This window comes from Podarcis erhardii (assembly GCF_964252035.2).
Source record: "Podarcis erhardii genome assembly, chromosome: 2".
Taxonomy (NCBI): domain Eukaryota; kingdom Metazoa; phylum Chordata; class Lepidosauria; order Squamata; family Lacertidae; genus Podarcis; species Podarcis erhardii.
The window spans coordinates 113,499,440-113,518,246 of NC_138498.1; the positions used below are offsets into that span (position 1 = coordinate 113,499,440).

The following is an 18,807-nucleotide window of genomic DNA, read 5'->3' on the forward strand; positions in this document are numbered from 1 at the left end:
ATCGGCAAATCTGTGGTTTAACCCACAGCGCCACCCGCGTCCCTATTGAAAACCAAGGTACGACTGTATATAACATTATATTCAATAACGTTTAACCGATCAGTGTAGATCCGCCCTTACTCGCTTCTGTGGTTTCCTTAAAAAGAAAACCAGTTTGCTTGCAATTATAGAGATATAACTATATAGGAACCTCCCCTTCAGTATAGGCCCCTATAATTTGAGAGGATTATTTTACTTACTGTTCATTACATTTGTAATACAGTAGTACCTCGGGTTACAGACACTTCAGGTTACAGACGCTTCAGGTTACAGACGCTTCAGGTTACAGACTCCGCTAACCCAGAAATAGTACCTCAGGTTAAGAACTTTACCTCAGGATGAGAACAGAAATTGTGTGGTGGCGGCGGGAGGTCCCATTAGCTAAAGTGGTACCTCACGTTAAGAACAGTTTCAGGTTAAGAACGTATCTCCAGAACGAAGCAAGTTCTTAATCTGAGGTACCACAGTACACCTTTCCTTCCAGGATCGCAAGCATCGAAACGTTAAAACAATGCAACTGAAATCAAACCATTTAAAGACAATTAAAAACTATTTTAAAACACGGGAAGGTGCTATGGAGAGACATCAGTCAGGTTTTCCAGGGTCACAGAGCCTAGGCTGCTCTAGAGGCAGAAGTTACAGATAGGTAGCCGTGTTGGTCTGCCATGGTCAAAACAAAATAAAAAAATTCCTTCCAGTAGCACCTTAAAGACCAACTGAGTTAGTTCTAGGTATGAGCTTTCGTGTGCATGCACACTTCTTCAGATACCTAGAGGCAGAAGAACCCTTTTGTGCGGAGTCCAGTGTCTCAGGGACGCACAATAAGTTCGGTTCCATCCCACACACGGAACCAAGGGAGAACCTTTTCCCCACCAAAAGCGGCTGAACTGAACGTGTAGATTGTGGTCTGGGTTTCTGGATCGAAAAAATCCACCTGCCCTGCAGTGTAGTCCAAAAAGACGCGGATCCACTGTGGCCTCTTGCGAAAGGAGAGCCTTGTGTGGGGAGTGGTGAAAGCTATGTAGTTCCCGAGTCCCTCGTATTCTCCTATCCCCCAGATGCCTGCAGCTGGGCTGAAGTCTGTCAGCCCTTGTCTCTTCACAGACTCCTTGGCCACCCCCACTGCCCATTCCCCCTTGCCCTTCACGCCAACCTCCCAGCAGTGTTTGCCTGAAGAGAATCCCTCCCTGCCCAGCACACAAACGCGCTGGGTAAATCTCTTGGTGTTGTTGGGAAGAGTCTGCTCCACCTCTCCCCATCTCACACTTTTCTCATCCTTGGATACCACCAGCCGCCGGTGGGCCGTGTCTGGATCCAGAGTCACACGGGCTGCAAAAAAAGGAAATGAAGGATCAGACCGTATGTTAAGTTGTGGGTGAACATATCAGGCGACACAGCGATTCTTCAAACAGCTCTTGCTTATTCACAGGCCGGAACAGAACTGAACTGAAGGGTTCAGTCAGCCTGCTTATATAGAGGTCCAGTACAACGTAACTGTAACCATTTTCTAAAACTATCCAATCACTGAACGTCACTTTCGATCCCCTATTTGCATAACTATCTACAGTATCCCCCTGCTGGCCCAGGGTGAGAACTTCAGTACATAACACCATAGGATGGTAGATTCCTCCCTGGCTGCTATATTCCACCTTCCAAAACTTGGAGAAATATATTTGACTGGCAGGTGCTGAGGCAAAAGCAACCAGAGCAGCAGATGTGACTGTGTTGTCAGCTGCACACCTGTTTTTGTTTTTTTGTGTTTATAATAATTTTTTATTCATTTTCCAAACATTTTTATACAATCAACTCCTATTAACTCTCACATTCATCAATTTTTGACTTCCCTCAGTTTCTCTGCCAATCTTTCGTTAAAATTTCTATTGTTAACGCATTTCTGAACTTATTATTGCCTTTAACCATTCCTCTTCCTTTCTCCTACTTTCTTTTTTACAATATTTCTTAATTTTTCACAGAGACTCTTCAAAAGCAACAAGCGTTGTCTGTGCATCACATATGCTTTTCAGATAATCTGTAAATTTCCCCCAGTCCTCGATAAACTCTTGGTCTTTCTGATATCGAATCTTCCCAGTCAGTTTATCCAATTCCGCATATTCAGTCAGTTTCATTCTCCATTCTTCCACAGTTGGAATTTCTTCCTGCTTCCATCTTTGCGCCAGAAGTATTCTTGCAGCTGTTACAGCGTATTGGAAAAGTTTACAATCTTTTAATTTCATTACCTACCAATCCTTTTTACTAGGATTGCTGCACACCTGTTTTTGAATCCTCCTGCTGGCTTGGCTGGAGAAAGGAGAGAATGTTTGGTACCTTATTCCGAATAGGATTCTTCACAAGAAAAGGGGAAAGTTGATAGCTATGGGCCTTATCTCAGTTCAAGGACCCATTCCGCAGGTCAAAAAGGAATGCGAGGCAAGCAGGTCGGGTGAGGAGTGTGGCCTGGGGATTAATCCTAAAGGTGAGACACAGAGGTGCAAAGGTCGCAACAGGGCTTGAGGTTCCTCAGCCCTTGCCTACTCTTTCCGTTGACACTTCAACGTGAAAGTGGACCCTTCCATTCCTCCTTGCTCCCTGTTTTCAATTTCCTCCTCCAACACACAACTGGGCATACTCAGTCCTCCCTGAGCCATTTTGCAGTAGGTTATTTTTTCCTTGTCACTTTGCCCTCGTAGGATTTGTACTCATCCACTGAAAACATCAGTGGACGCGGGTGGCGCTGTGGGTTAAACCACAGAGCCTAGGACTTGCTGATCAGAAGGTTGGTGGTTCGAATCCCCACGACGGGGTGAGCTCCCGTTGCTCGGTCCCTGCTCCTGCCAACCTAGCAGTTCAAAAGCACGTCAAAGTGACTTTCCTTGTTAGGCCGAATTGCTGTAATTAAGATGAATGTATTGCCGAGATTGTTGTTTTTGTTCCAGACATTGCAAATTTTAGATAAGATGGACTGTTTCAAGAAGTGGCAGAAAGATATATCTAAATTTGTCTGGCAGGGCAAAAAACCCAGAATTAAATTTAAGATTTTGACTGATGCAAAGGATAGAGGGGGCTTTGCCCTGCCGGACTTAAAACTTTATTATGAAGCAGCAGCTTTTTGCTGGCTGAAACCATGGCTACTTCTTGAGAATACAGACATTCTGGACTTGGAAGGTTATGATAATAGTTTTGGTTGGCATGCATATTTATGGTATGACAAGGTAAAGGTACATAGAAATTTTAAAAATCATATTATTAGGAAAGCATTGTATAATGTATGGAATCGATATAAAGATTTGTTTGAAAGTAAAACCCCCAGGTGGCTGTCACCAATGGAAGCTAAGGCGGTAAAAAGATTGAACATGGATACAGACTGGCCAAAATATTGTGAAATTGTAGAATATGATGGTGAAAAGCTGAAACTACAGAGCTTTGAGAAATTGAAACCTAAAGTCCGAGACTGGTTACATTATTACCAGATTAATGAAACTTTTAAGCAGGACAGAAAACTAGGATTTCAGAAGGAGAGGTCAAAGTTAGAAACAGAATTGCTAGAACCCAATACTAAGAATTTGTCTAGAATGTATAATCTGCTGCTAAAATGGAACACACAAGATGAAACGGTTAAATCAGCCATGATTAAGTGGGCATAAGATATTGGTCATGATATTATGTTTGCTGACTGGGAGCAGTTATGGACCACAGGTATTAAATTTACGGCATGTAGTGCCCTGAAAGAGAACATAATGAAAATGATCTATAGGTGGTACATGACCCCAGTCAAGCTTGCAAAGATATATCATTTGCCCAATAACAATTGCTGGAAGTGTAATGAATGTGAAGGAACTTTTTATCACCTTTGGTGGACCTGCCCAAAGATTAAGGCCTACTGGGAAATGATCTATAATGAAATTAAGAAAATCCTTAAGTGGACATTTGTAAAGAAACCGGAGGCTTTTCTCTTGGGCATGGTCGGCCAATTGGTACCAAAGAAAGATAGGACCTTTTTTATGTACGCAACAACAGCAGCAAGAATCCTTTTGGCGAAGTATTGGAAGACTAAAGAACTACCTACTCTGGAAGAATGGCAGACCAAGGTGACTGAATTTATGGGACTGGCAGAGATGACCGGCAGAATCCGTGACCAGAAGAAAGAGACAGTGGAGGAGGACTGGAAAAAATTTAAAATCTATCTTAAAAATTGTTGTAAAATTTCGGAATGTTAAGATGTCAGGGGATTGGACACTAAGAATTACAGCTATAAATCGAAATTTATAAAGCAGAAACTCTTTTTAAAGAGAATTAAATATAAAAATGGGATGAAGAATTGCTAAAAATTTTGAAATTTGGATGCAGTGAAGGGGAGGTTTGGGGAAGTCGCATTATGTTTGTTTTGTTTTTTCTTTATGTTGTAAAATCAATAAAAATTATTATAAAAAAAAAAAAAAACAAAAGCACGTCAAAGTGCAAATAGATAAATAGGTACCACTCCGGCGGGAAGGTAAACGGCATTTCCGTGTGCTGCTCTGGTTTGCCAGAAGTGGCTTAGTCATGCTGGCCACATGACCCGGAAGCTGTACGCCGGCTCCCTCGGCCAATAAAGTGAGATGAGCGCCGCAACCCCAGAGTCGGCCACGACTGGACCTAATTGTCAAGGGTCCCTTTACAATGTGAGTTGCTTCCCACTTATACAGGGAACTTACAAGCTACGTGCTTTGAACACGTGCGATTCCAACTACGCATAGTTTAAGGCTGACCGGCTGACATCACACAGATTAAATGCACAGAAGGCGGATTGGCTTAGAAGCCCTTTGTGCAGGGTTTCCCCAGTGTGGAAACGGATTTTAAGCTCTCTGGCCTGCTTACTGGGCCCTGGGAGGATCTCCTTGCTTGAGTGGTAAGACTCATTACTTCTGGAAGGTAAGATTGCTGGAGTAGGGGCAGTTCCAAGGGAATGTTTCGAGTATACACAATTGCCATCTCTAGAACGTAACTTCCACCTAAGCTGAGAGTTACCTGTATTTGTAACTTTGCTATCTGCAGCAGCGTCCATATATTCTATCACTCGGTAGTAAACCAGTTTTTATTCCTCTTGTGTGTGAACATCTTGTGAACAAAAGGTGAAGGGCTATAAACACATATTCACAACGAGCACACATAACTCTCGCAAAAGGTCCCAGACCTCTTGGTAGCGTGTGTAGGGGATGAGAGCTGGACACTGGTCTTTAACTGGTGGGTCGAAACTCACCACCAAGTTGCAGTTTGTCTTAAGGCGTCTCACAACAGTAGTAAAAAGGTAAAGGGACCCCTGACCATTAGGTCCAGTCGTGGCCGACTCTGGGGTTGCGACGCTCATCTCGCTTTATTGGCCGAGGGAGCTGGAGTACAGCTTCCGGGTCGTGTGGCCAGCAGGACTAAACCAGAGCTGCACACGGAAACGCTGTTTACCTTCCCTCTGGAGCGGTACCTATTTATCTACTTGCACTTTGACGTGCTTTCGAACTCTAGGTTGGCAGGAGCAGGGACCGAGCAACGGGAGTTGAGCCCGTGGCGAGGATTCGAACTGCCAACCTTCTGATCGGCAAGTCCTAGGCTCTGTGGCCACCCAGTACTGCCACCTTACAAATGTATGGTAAAATTATTAAGGAGGGTTATGGTAGGCTTTGCGTTCAAAGAGAGACAAAGGCGTTTAAGTTACCTGTTGGATTTCCTGGAAGTGCAGTGCATGAATTGGGGGAACTCGGCGAGCAGGAACCGCCTTCCGTGTTCCTTACCTGGAAAACTTTCAAAATAGCTCAGGTTAGGGCAGGTATGGAGAACCTGTGTCCTTATGTAACCAGCATTGACTAACAGTAGGCCTCATGCACAACATGACAACAAACAGTATAATAAACTAAACACGGTTCTTTATTATGTATGTAAATTATGTATAGACAGCATCTTAAAAAGCAGAGATATCACCCTTCCATATAGTTAAAGCTATGGTTTTCCCAGTAGTGATGTATGGAAGTGAGAGCTGGACCATCAAGAAGGCTGATCGCCGAAGAATTGATGCTTTTGAATTATGGTGCTGGAGGAGACTCTTGAGAGTCCCATGGACTGCAAGAAGATCAAACCTCTCCATTCTGAAGGAAATCAGCCCTGAGTGCTCAGTGGAAGGACAGATCCTGCAGCTGAGGCTCCAATACTTTAGCCTCCTATGAGAAGAGAAAAGACCCTGATGTTGGGAAAGATGGAGGGCACAAGGAGGAGGGGACGACAGAGGACGAGCTGGTTGGACAGTGTTCTCGAAGCTACAAACATGAGTCTGACCAAACTGTGGGAGGCAGTGGAAGACAGGAGTGCCTGGCGTGCTCTGGTCCAGGGGGTCACAAAGAGTCAGACATGACTAAACGACTAAACAAGAACAACAACTAGACTAGATTGCCCTTAGGGTTCCCTTCCAACTCACAGCAGGTATAGGGAACCCTTGGTTCTCCAGCTATTGCTGAACTACAACTCCCATACTGATATTCTATGAAGGGCTCAGAGCTGGATTGGATTGTTAGGGCTACAACCCAGTTCGGGGATCAAACTGGATAGCAAACTTCAAATAACAGCCTTGCTGTATGTGCCTATGCCATGGGCAGGCAAACTAAGGCCCGGGGGCTGGATCCGGCCCAATCGCCTTCTAAATCTGGCCCTTGGATGGTCCAGGAATCAGCGTGTTTTTACACAAGTAGAATGTGTCCCTTTATTTAAAATGCATCTCTGGGTTATTTGTGGGGCATAGGAATTTACAAAGGAATTCATCTCTGGGTTATTTGTGGGGCATAGGGGTCACGAAGAGTCGGACACAACTAAACGACTAAACAACAACAAAATTATGTACATACTGTAGGGCCGTCCAACACCTTTCAGTGCCCGAGGCAAGGCCTGCCCCCAACGTCCTCCATCCAGATTGTCAGGTGGGAAGAGACCAGCAGCAACATGGCTGCTCTGTGGGAGCCTCCCCCTTTCACTGCCGGTCTTGGCAGAAAGGGGACATTCCACAAGGTGTTGTTGCTGGTGTCTCCCCAACTTTGGCTTTCAAATTTTTCTTTGGCTTACTCAGTCTGGCTCAGGATCTCCTGTCCTCTGTGGAGCATGCCACCCGAGGCAGGACACCTCACGCTGCCTCGTTGATGCACCGGTCGTGCTAGAGCAACAAGCTTGCTTTGGTGCTGAAGCCTTTCTAGCCCCTCTCTGCACCTCAGGATTTGCCACCTCCCTCTGCCACGTTATAGGGCCGGCCCTGATATACTGTATATAATATAAAACTATGATTCATTGAATATATATCGAGCAGGATTGTAAAAATATCTTCAGCACTCCTGGGGCTGTGCTGGACAAAAAAGAGAGGGGGAGAAGGAGGAGGAAGAGGAGATCTAACATTTCAAACTCCAAGGGCAAGTTCTGCCCAGGATAAAGGTCACACTTTCTTGCGGGCATACTGTGCTGCATTCCACAACAATATCTGATGGTAGATAAATATGCAATTACAGCAAACAGACTTAAAAGAAATATCCAGGCCTCCTCCAAATGCCTGTGGATCAGCCCATCTGCCTGCTTCTGGAACGTTCTCAGAGGACAGGCTACTGAGCATGGTCAACTTCTGTGCAGAGAAGAAGAAGAGGGGTCCATTGATAGGTTTTTGGTTTTGCAAGGTATTGTCCCAATCTTAATCATGAGGATATAGCAACATGCTTTACGCTTAGACTACCATCACTGCAGCTCATCTTGAGTGTTGTTAGTAGACCCTTATTCCCTGCACAGAGATACAATTACCCGAGTGGGTTAACAATCAGTCCCTCTTCCCAGGGAATGGGGATCTCCTAATAAATCTCACCACCCCTAACTACACCACCCCAGTGGTGTAGTGGTTAAGAGCGGTAGACTTGTAATCTGGCGAACCGGGTTCGTTTCCCTGCTCCTCCACATGCAGCTGCTGGGTGACCTTGGGCCAGTCACACTTCTCTGAAGTCTCTCAGCCCCACTCACCTCACAGAGTGTTTGTTGTGGGGGAGGAAGGGAAAGGAGAATGTTAGCCGCTTTGAGACTCCTTAGGGTAGTGATAAAGCGGGATATCAAATCCAAACTCCTCTTCTTCTTCTAACAAACCTTCAGTAGCCTGCTTGATCTCTGCTTCTGCCTCTGCTTCCGGACTGCTCTCTGCCACAGCCTCTTTCTGCTCACTAAACCCTGTTGCCTCTTTCTGCTCCCTACACCCCCTCCTCCAAGTCGGCTCCCTCTTCTCTCTCCAGCCACTCCTCGTCATCCCACCACCAGTCCCCTGGCTCTGAGTCTTCTTCTCCCACAACTCCTTGGCATCTAGCCAGTCCATGGTGACAGCTTGAGGTTCCCCATGTCCCTGACACAGGAGCAGGGCCAGGAAAAGATGGGGCAGCCCCACCATGAGTTAGAATACGTCAAAAGCCTACCTATAAGAACAATGATCAGGGCCACATTCAGAGCGATGCTGACTGCCAGTAAGACCCTCAGCGTGACTTTGCAGCATTTCGAAGGAGTTTCTGTGGAGTTGATAAAGTTTCATCAGGAAAACGCAACCACAGCATTTTATGAAAAGCAGAACCACATGGAGTGCTCGGATTCAGGGTTCCAAGTGACCCCTTCTGGGAATACTCCATTCCACCACCACCCCTACAATTGGTCTTCATTCTATGCCCCTGGAGTGAGCAATATTCTTTTCATTGGTTTGTTTTGGGGTTCCCTTCCATTAGGGTCCCACTGCTGCCCACAGCCTCCAATATTTATTGTACTTTGCAAAACCTGGAATCCACACTCTGGCTTGCTGATTCTGTAGATGGTGCCGTTTTTGCTATCTAAGGAACCCCACTTAGGGAATGAATTCCCTATTACTAGATAAGGGGTGGTAGTTAGCTAGATCAGAGCAGAACCACAGAAATGAATGAACAGGATTAACACAGGTTCGTTGATTTTGCTGTGTCTGCTATGAGTAAAACGTAGCTGAATAGCACCAAAGATTGTTTTGCCCTCCTTGCAACAAATGGCCAATGTTCAGAGGGGACTGAGGCTAGTTTAAAGCCACTGCAGGACTTTGAGCTGAACTGAGAGCTGAACTAACGGCTTCTTGCTCATGTGCCTGATGACTGCTATGCTACAAAGAGCCTGGCCTTGATATTCCAGAAGGGGCAGGTTTGCCATACAGTGGTACCTCGGGTTACATACGCTTCAGGTTACATACACTTCAGGTTACACACTCCACTAAGCCAGAAATAGTGCTTCAGGTTAAGAACTTTGCTTCAGGATAAGAACAGAAATCGGGCTCCGGCAGCACGGCGGCAGCAGGAGGCCCCATTAGCTAAAGTGGTGATTCAGGTTAAGAACAGTTTCAGGTTAAGTACGGACCTCCGGAACGAATTAAGTACTTAACTCGAGGTATCACTGTACATCTAGAATTTCCTAGACATGTCCGGGATTTAACTGGGGGAAATAGCATCCCGGGGTTGGGGGGAGATTTCGTAAAATCGGCACAAAACGTCCGGAATTTTGAGGTCAACAACTTTCGTGTCCTGAATTTCACTTCTAGAAACATGGCAACCCTAAGAAGGGGGCTTTAATGGGGTTGCAGAAATCTCAGGCAGGTATAAAGTTCTACTCTTGGATATACTTAGGAATACAGTTGCAAAAACGACAGCTATGCAAGCATCTGGTTGGCCCCTGAGAGATGTTGGCTCCTTTTCTTTAAGTTCTTATGAGTCACAGTGAAGTGATCAGATCCTGGAAGGAACGTTGCCTAATATTAGGCATGACGTACCGCCCTAAAAGTTTCCATTCTTGCTGAATAGTTCCTCACCACAGGGGCAAAGAAAGAAGCACAAGCCGCCTGAATAGGCTACTTTCCCAAGCACGGCTTTTTTACCGTGGAGAGCTGATAAGATTAATCATACTGAATGCCTGGTCCTATAGGCTGCATACACATCATACAGTTAAAATACACCCCCCCACCATAATCCTGGGAACTGTAGTTTGTTAAGGGTGCTGGGGGTGGTTGCTCTGTGAGGAGTAAACTGCATTTCTTAGGACTGGGAGGTGTGGGTGCTCTAGGTAAAGGTAAATGGACCCCTGACCATTAGGTCCAGTTGCGGACGACTCTGGGGTTGCAGTGCTCATCTCGCTTTACTGGCCGGCGTACAGCTTCCGGGTCATGCAGTCAGCATGACTAAGCCACTTCTGGCGAACCAGAGCAGTTCACGGAAACACCGTTTACCTTCCCGCTGGAGCGGTATCTATTTATCTACTTGCACTGGCGTGCTTTCGAACTGCTAGGTTGGCAGGAGTAGGGACTGAGCAACGGGAGCTCACCCCGTTGCGGGGATTCAAACCACCGACCTTCTGATCGGCAAGTCCTAGGCTCTGTGGTTTAACCCACAGCGCCACCCACATCCCTGTGGGTGCTCTAAATGTGTTTTAATTGTACGTAGCCTAGTCTCTTGTTGAAAACAACCAAACCCTTAACATGGTCTCCTTCCATCTCCTTAGCTTGTGCAGGGCTTGTGCTGTTTGGGGTATATATTCTATAAGACAAGCTAAATTGTAGGAGGAAGAAGAAAGCTCTCTTGAGAAGATTTATCGTTCTCCACAAAGAGCTCTGACCTTGGTCGGGTGATTTTTCGCAGTGGAGTTTTCCCCAGTCTGAGACTCCAGGCAGCTTACACAAAATTGAAAACAGGCCAAAAATTAAGACTTAGACTGAGACAGAATAAATGCCCCAAGGTGATCTTTGTGGCGAGGATTTGATCCCTAGGCTCCCAAACGGAAAACACTCTGGCCACTAAACCACACACACGCTCCTCTTAACAGTAACAAGCCAGCAAGTTTGGTAAGAAATCAAACACCCTTGCCTGGAATATTTGCTTGCCAGCTACTTAAAGCTTACTGTAACTCAGTTTTGGTCCATACCTTGTGGCTTTGGAGGAACAGGTGGCACATAGGTGTCTCTGCTTCCTCTGTCTATTGTCATGTATCCTTCTTCATCCTCCATCCTCTAGGCTCTCTCTTCAGCCCCGAGTAAAGCAGCTTCTGCAAGCGAGATGATTCCTGGAAGCTAGACTTTCTGTCCCTGGAAGGGAGAGTTCTTCACTTTCATAGACGATTCAAGTTGTAAAAACAAAACAAAAAAGAACAACCACCCATATGTAAAAATTGGCGCAGGAACAACCCTCCTCCTCCGTCTTGTGCAAATGAGACTTCCTCAGTTCCCAGCGATATCATCTGAAGAGGAACACACCAAACATGTTTGACAACCTCCCTGAGGTTTGCGACTGACTCGCTTATGCAATGACGACGTATGGCAGTTGGCATCCCATGAACTGAAGCTGGATCCTGCAATGAAGGGAAATCCTGTGGGTTAGTGGGTTTCCAGCTTCAGGAAGTTGGCAGCTTACCTGTTCTTGATGGGGTTTCACTTTCCCTGAAGGAACAGGTACGTGGCTTGGATGTACACATTGGACATTTAAAGTACTCTTATACCACTTATTACTTAATTGGTTTTAATTGGTTACTTTCCCCCCTGTTTCCTGCCTATATTTTTAGCTGTTTCTGTTTTAGTTGTAAGCCACCTAGAGTCCTCATCAGGGAAAAAGACAGGATATAAATACAGTGGTGCCCCGCAAGACGAACGCCTTGCATGACGGAAAACCCGCTAGACGAAAGGGTTTTCTGTTTCGGAGGCGCTTCGCAAAACGAATTTCCCTATGGGCTTGCTTCGCAAGACGAAAATGTCTTGCGAGTTCCTGCGGGGTTTTTCCCCTTTCCCCCCCCTTTTCCTAAGCCCTAAGCCGCTTATCAGCTGATCCACTGATAAGCCGCTTATCAGCTGATCCGCTAAAAGCCGCTAAGCCGCTAATAGCACTAATCCGCTAAGCTGTCAATGGGCTTGCTTCACAAGACAAAAAAACCGTTATACAAAGAGCCTCACGGAACGGATTAATTTCGTCTTGCGAGGCACCACTGTATTGGAAGAAGAAGAAGAAGAAGAGGAAGAAGAAGAAGAGGAGGAGGAAGAGGAGCTTTTTCTGGGGGGGAAACAGGTGTACACATACCCCTAAACATTTTGTGAATCTAAGTTTGGCCTCATTAAAGTGCAGAATTTCAATATGAGTAGGAAAATGAGAGTGTCTTTAAACAGATTATTTTTTAGAAAAAAGCACTAATAATAATAATAATAAATACATAATAATAATAATAATAATAATAATAATAATAATAATAATGCCTCCCCCCCCCAAAGAATCTGGGGAACTGTAGCTTGTGAAAAGTGCCGACCTCTTACAACGCTATTCCAGGCACCCTTAACAAACTACAGTTCCCAAGATTACCTCTGTTGCCTTTTCTCTAGGGTGATGTTTATAAGACATTTTTGAAATGGTGATTTGTAAATGGGGAAGCGTGAAACTATATATATCATCCAAAAATTGCCAGGAAGGGAAGCGTCTTTCTTGCGGTGAAAGCGTTTCTTTTCATAGAACCACAGAACTATAGAGTTGGAAGGGACCGCGAGGGTTCTCTAGCATAAGTCCCTGCAATGCAGGAATCTGAGCTGAAGCATTCAAGACAGGTGGCCGTCCAACCTCTAAAAGCCTCCCGGGAAGGGGAGTCCACAGCCTCCCGAGGGAGACCATTCCACTGTCCAACAGCTCTTGCTATCAGCAAGACTTAACAAATTTATTGTGTCACTTCATCAAGTCTACTTCGTCAGATGCATGGGGTGAGACCTTAGTTGCTAGGCATGTAGAAGAAGAAGAAGAGTTTGGATTTGATATCCCGCCTTTCACTCCCTTTAAGGAGTCTCAAAGCGGCTCACATTCTCCTTTCCCTTCCTCCCCCACAACAAACACTCTGTGAGGTGAGTGGGGCTGAGAGACTTCAGAGAAGTGTGACTGGCCCAAGGTCACCCAGCAGCTGCATGTGGAGGAGCAGGGAAGTGAACCCGGTTCACCAGATTACGAGTCTACTGCTCTTAACCAAACTGTCCGTGTCAGTTTCTGATGATGATTGACTTGGACCGGGTGGAATTGACCTGGCCTGAATCTCTGCTCTGCTATTTCCCATGGGCAGCTGTCCAACAAGAGGTCACCGTGGAGTCAAAAGTAACCCAAGGAACACTGTCTGGAAACAAAGGGGTTGCCGGTCTACCTTTTCCTGTGCATTTATGGTCTTTCTCGAACAGGCACAACATATCACTCTGACCACAGTTCCTAGGTTTAATTTGTAATAAAAAAATTAAGGTCTTTTATATATAATAAATGTTCAGAAAATGTACCAACCAAGCACATACATAGATATGTGGACCACATGTCTGGAGCAGTACAGGAAGACCGCCCTGAAACCATTTTGACTCCCAAACTGACCAAATGTTTTCTCTGCAAGGAGGGAGGGGGTGAGGGAACCTTCCCATAGTCTCAGGAATTGGGAAATCACCATCTCAAAGGAATGGCCAGACTACCAGGAAAGGCAATCGGATAAGGCATTATCAGATAACCTGGCAGACAGGAAAAACAACAACGTTCAAATTTCTGTTGTAGACCGCCTTTTCTGTGAGGTAGGTATGATGTTTGTGGGGGGTGGTTTTGGGTTACACCCCTTCTGTGATCTATGTATGATGTATGGAGGGGTGGTCTGAGCTCCAGGGCAGGGAATTTAAAATGTCTATATAAGGGCAGGCACACCTTTATTCTGGGTCCTCCTCCTTTCCTGCGTGTGAGGGGAGCACCCTGTTGCAACAACTTTAATAAAGATCAGGCTTACTAGTTGCTTTGCTTCTCAATATTCTCTGGTTGGCCTCTGCTATTTTCTCCTACCGATGGAGAACCTACAAAGGACTCTATAAGGGCTCTTGTTTACCCCATGAGGAAATAAGGGCAGATTTTGTTTACAACTATTCCTGGATATCAGGCAGCTTGATTGGCTAAGGTGGGCATCTGGGGCTCAGCCTGGACACTGAGGTCCAGCTCCGAGGGCCTTCTGGCGGTAACCTCCCTGCGAGAAGTGAGGTTACAGAGAACCAGACAATAGGGCCTTCTCGGTAGTGGCGCCCACCCTGTGGAACACCCTTCCATCAGAAGCCAAGGAAATAAACAACTATCTGACTTTTAGAAGACATCTGAAGATAGCCCTGTTTAGGGAAGTTTTTACTGTTTGATGTTCTATCGTGCTTTTAATGTTGTGTTGGGAGCCGCCCAGAGCGGCTGGGGAAACCCAACCAGATGAATGGGGTATAAATGATAATTGTTATTACTCAGTGATTAGCTGCTTTGAAGGGATGCATGAGAATCACATGCATTGCTTCCGCACTTTATGAATTGTCCCTGGGGATTGTCCCTTCCCCTGAGACAGACCGAGGGGGGGGGGTCCACTTGGGGGTGATGTCATGAAAGGGCAGGAAATTGTTCCGCATTTAATCTTATGATGGTAGCTTAATAACTGCAAAGGAGAAGGCAGAAGGAGGAACTTGTGGGCTTTTCTGCCTCAGGCGCCAAAAGAGCTTGTGACCCGCCTTGGGTATGAGGCACCTTGGTTTGGGGTGGACAGCAGGATTAGATGCTGCTGTTCGGGTACCAAAAAGGGTTGGATCCGACAGGAGAAGGGGTGGGAGGAAGGGAAGAGCAGGACGAAAAGAGATGTTGTTCTGAGAAGTCTCTAACAATGGGTGAGAAAAGAAATGGTAAACGACAGTATTTGTTCAACGATTATATTTTTTCTTTTGTTTTTCTTTTTTAATAGATATTTATTAAAGTTTTAAAGGTTACCAAAAAAAAAGTGGGAACACCAAGTTAAACCAAAAAACAAGACAATGCATAAAAACAAATAAAAAAGATGACAAAAAATACAAACAATTAAAAAACAAATCAAACCTTTCCATAACTTATCTTTCCTTTGCTTATTTCCTTGACCTCCTCACACAACCCTTTTTTGTATTCTAGTTCAATTAGATATTTCAGCAAATCCTTTCCATCTTTGTTTTTATCCTAATAATTTATCTTGATATACTATAATTTTACATTCTCTTCTTTCGCTAATTAACAATCCATTTTTACTTAATCCTTTATAACATTTCTGCTAAAACCACATAACTTCATTCCAACATCCTGCTAACATTCCTTAATTTTACAATGTTTCTGTAAATAAACTTCCAATCTTCTTCCACTGACTCTTCTCCCTGGTCTCGGATTCTGCCAGTCATTTCCGCCAGTTCCATGTAGTCCATCACCTTCATCTGTGTCTTCCAGCAACGATTATATTTTTTCAAAGAAAAGTTTCAGATGAAATAAGACTTTGGGTTAGCGAGAGCATGAGCTCCTCACTTTGCCTTTGGCTGGAGGGGATCTACCTTAGATTCCTCCACTGATTTCCACGCGGGGCAGCTCCCCCTTCTGCACCGGGGAGCTTACATGGTGGGGGCGTAGGGAGGGGGAGAGACGGCAATCTATTTTAGAGAACTCTGTGCAAAGCTCTTCCACTTCAGGGCGCGCTCCAGGCGCCCGATTGGCTGAGACGGGAGCGCAGCGCGCGGCGATTGGGCGCGCCTGGCCAAGCCCTTGCTCTGGGACCCAATGGCTGCTTTCGGAGGAAGGGGGCCAAGGGGGCGGCTGGTGGGGAAGGCGCGTGCGCGCTCCGTCGCCTCTGCCTCTGCTGCAAAACCAGCCGGAGGGGAGCTTTGAAAGCTGCGCTTTGCAAAATGATGGCCGTGGATGTGCGTGATAGCTTCATGTTTTAAAGCCCCAGGAAGCGCGCTGTGATGGTCTCTCTCAAGTTCTCTCTTCCTCTTGATTTTACGCGGGCGCGTAAAACGATTAAACGATTGGCATCAATGTCCTCCTGAATCTCTGCCTTATACAGTGGTACCTCGGGTTACATACGCTTCAGGTTACAGATGCTTCAGGTTCAGGGGCGCCGACTTATAAAAAATATTGGGGGGGCCCATACCGGGGTCCTGCCTCGGGAAGTTTTCTAAATTTTAGATGAAAATTAGTGAGTTTTAAAGTTTTTTAAAAGTATTTTAGAGTCATATGATCAACATTAGAACCCCAAAAACTCAACTCTCTATAACTCCACACTCCGGGAAACTTGACAAGCCTGAAACACTTTTTGGCTTTGAAAAAAGAAACAAAACATAAACACGCACGGTATTTTCGTAAAAAGCTAATTTAATTTACAGTAACAATTATGCTTATAGACTATTACAGAGCAGTGAATATATAGCTCTGAAAAGACTGAAATGATATTTAAATAAATCCTAAACTATCATTAAAAGAATAAAACATAAAATATTGCTGTCGCACAGTAATAGCACTTTGATTAATAAGTGAAATAGCTAATTTAAGCTTACTTTGAATAAGGCTGAGGGTTCATTAAATAAAAATAATATCTCAAAGTTAATGCTTTAATACAGTTAATAAAGTTAATACAGTATGCCTAATACTGTATGTAAATACTGTAATACTGTATGTAAATAACGGGCTTTAATTGGGTCTTACACCCTAAAAATATTTAAGTATTTGAAAATAACTAATACAGTACTATAGTAATATAGAAATACAGTACTAAACTAGTACTAATATTTCGAAACTGAAAATTTAACATTCTGTATGTATTTAATTCTCTATTTTATAAAGATTTTTAATATCTGACAGTGAGTTTGGAGTAGCCCAATGCAAAAATCCTGAGGATCCATGTGGATCCATGCTTTGTAACCACATTTTTGCACCACTGTGACCCTAGGCAACAGTGGGTGCGTGATTTTTTTGGTGCAAGATGTAGCCATGGACATGCTATGTGATCTGATGGTGAATTTGGGGTGACCCAATGCAAAGATCCTGAGGATCCATGTGGATCCGTGCTTTGTAACCACGTTTTTGCACCATTGTGGCCCCAGGCAACAGTGGGTGCATGTTTTTTTGGTACAGACTGTAGCCATGGACATGTAATGTGATCTGATGGTGAATTTGGGGTGACCCAATGCAAAAATCCTGAGGATCCATGTGAATCCGTGCTTTGTCACCACGTTTTAAATGGGGAGGGAAGGAAAAACACAGAAGGGGCAAGAAGCACAAGAGCGGTGTGCGGAGAAGCAGCTGGCTAAGAATGCAGGGGACGAGTGTAACGGGGTGGGGGGTGGAAAGGAAGGCAAAAGTCCCCCCCAAGCCAGCCCTCTCTCTCTCCCACCTGCGAGTCCCTAGAGCACGGAGAGGAGGAGGTGGTGGGCTGGAGCCTGCACACAGTGTGACTAGGAAAGAATTAGAAGGAAGGACTCGATCCTTTCCTTAACCCTCTGCTTGCCAGGAGGGCAGGGGATTCCCTGCTCTTTGTTGAGTTTGAGCAAACGCAGCAACAGAAGCGGGTGGGCAGTAAGACCCTGAGGCAGAATGCAGGAAAGCAGCAGCTTCCGCCTTCCCTCCGCCCCACCGCCCGATCTTATTTTCGCCTGATTTTTGCCTATTTTTGCCCCTGCGCTCCAGCGAGTCAGCTCCAGGGACCACACATTCACTCAATAACACGCACAGACATTTCCCCTTACTTTTTAGGAGAAAAAATCTGCGTGTTATAGAGCGAAATTTACGGTAATAATTTTCTTAAATTATTGGGGGGGCGGAGCCCCCCCAAACGAATTTTTGAGGGGGCTCGGGCCCCCTCAGGCCCCATGGAGTCGGCGCCTATGTTCAGGTTACAGACTCCGCTAACCCAGAAATAGTACCTCTGGTTAAGAACTTTGCTTCAGGAGGAGAACAGAAATTGCGCGACAGCAGCGGGAGGCCCCATTAGCTAAAGTGGTGCTTCAGGTTAAGAACAGTTTCAGATTAAGAACGGATCTCCAGAATGAATTAAGTTCTTAACCCGAGGTAAAGGTAAAGGGACCCCTGACCATTAGGTCCAGTCATGGCCGACTCTGGAGTTGCGGCACTCATCTCGCTTTATTGGCCAAGGGAGCCAGCGTACAGCTTCCGGGTCATGTGGCCAGCAGGACTAAGATGCTGAACCAGAGCAGCGCACAGAAACGACGTTTACCTTCCCGCCAGAGTGGTACCTATTTATCTACTTGCACTTTGATGTGCTTTCGAACTGCTAGGTTGGCAGGAGCAGGGACCGAGCAACGGGAGCTCACCCCATCGTGGGGATTCAAACCTCTGACCTTCTGATCGGCAAGCCCAAGAATCTGAGTGGTTTAGACCACACACCACACGCACCCCTAGTTATTGCATACACAAGCCCCACAAATAACCCAGAGATGCATTTTAAATAAAAACACACATTCTACTGTTGACTATTCTACTGTCTTGACTATGCTACCACTCAGTGGATTTGTAACTGGCTGACTGACCGAACCCAAAGGGTGCTCATCAATGGTTCCTCTTCATCCTGGAGAAGAGTGACTAGTGGGGTGCCACAGGGTTCTGTCTTGGGCCCGGTCTTATTCAACATCTTTATCAACGACTTGGATGATGGACTCAAGGGCATCCTGATCAAATTTGCAGATGACACCAAACTGGGAGGGGTGGCTAACGCCCCAGAGGACAGGATCACACTTCAAAACGACCTTGACAGATTAGAGAACTGGGCCAAAACAAACAAGATGAATTTTAACAGGGAGAAATGTAAAGTATTGCACTTGGGCAAAAAAAATGAGAGGCACAAATACAAGATGGGTGACACCTGGCTTGAGAGTAGTACATGTAAAAAGGATCTAGGAGTCTTGGTTGACCACAAACTTGACATGAGCCA

The 18,807-nt window shown here is 45.4% G+C and overlaps 2 protein-coding genes across 4 annotated transcripts in view; one reads left to right on the plus strand and one right to left on the minus strand.

The window, feature by feature from the left end:
- LOC309337240 (vespryn-like) overlaps positions 1-18,807 on the plus strand; it is a 411,113-nt gene that overhangs the window by 61,848 nt on the left and 330,458 nt on the right. For 2 of the 3 annotated variants that reach the window (XR_014154143.1, XM_081854000.1), the window contains 2 exons: positions 58-674; positions 839-950. The gene's annotated coding sequence lies outside the window, so the exon portion shown is untranslated. Of the gene's footprint in view, positions 1-57; positions 675-838; positions 951-18,807 lie in introns of those variants that run through there. The other variant, XM_081854001.1, reaches the window with a different exon arrangement.
- Positions 848-11,508, minus strand: LOC309337184 (butyrophilin subfamily 1 member A1-like; the record flags this gene model as incomplete). The annotated part of the gene is made up of 4 exons (XM_081853921.1): positions 10,990-11,508; positions 8,487-8,576; positions 5,726-5,809; positions 848-1,368 (listed from the first exon to the last, which is right to left on the minus strand). The coding sequence occupies exons 1-4, from the start codon at positions 11,069-11,071 to the stop codon at positions 848-850; spliced, it is 777 nt and encodes a 258-aa protein (XP_081710047.1). The 5' UTR covers positions 11,072-11,508.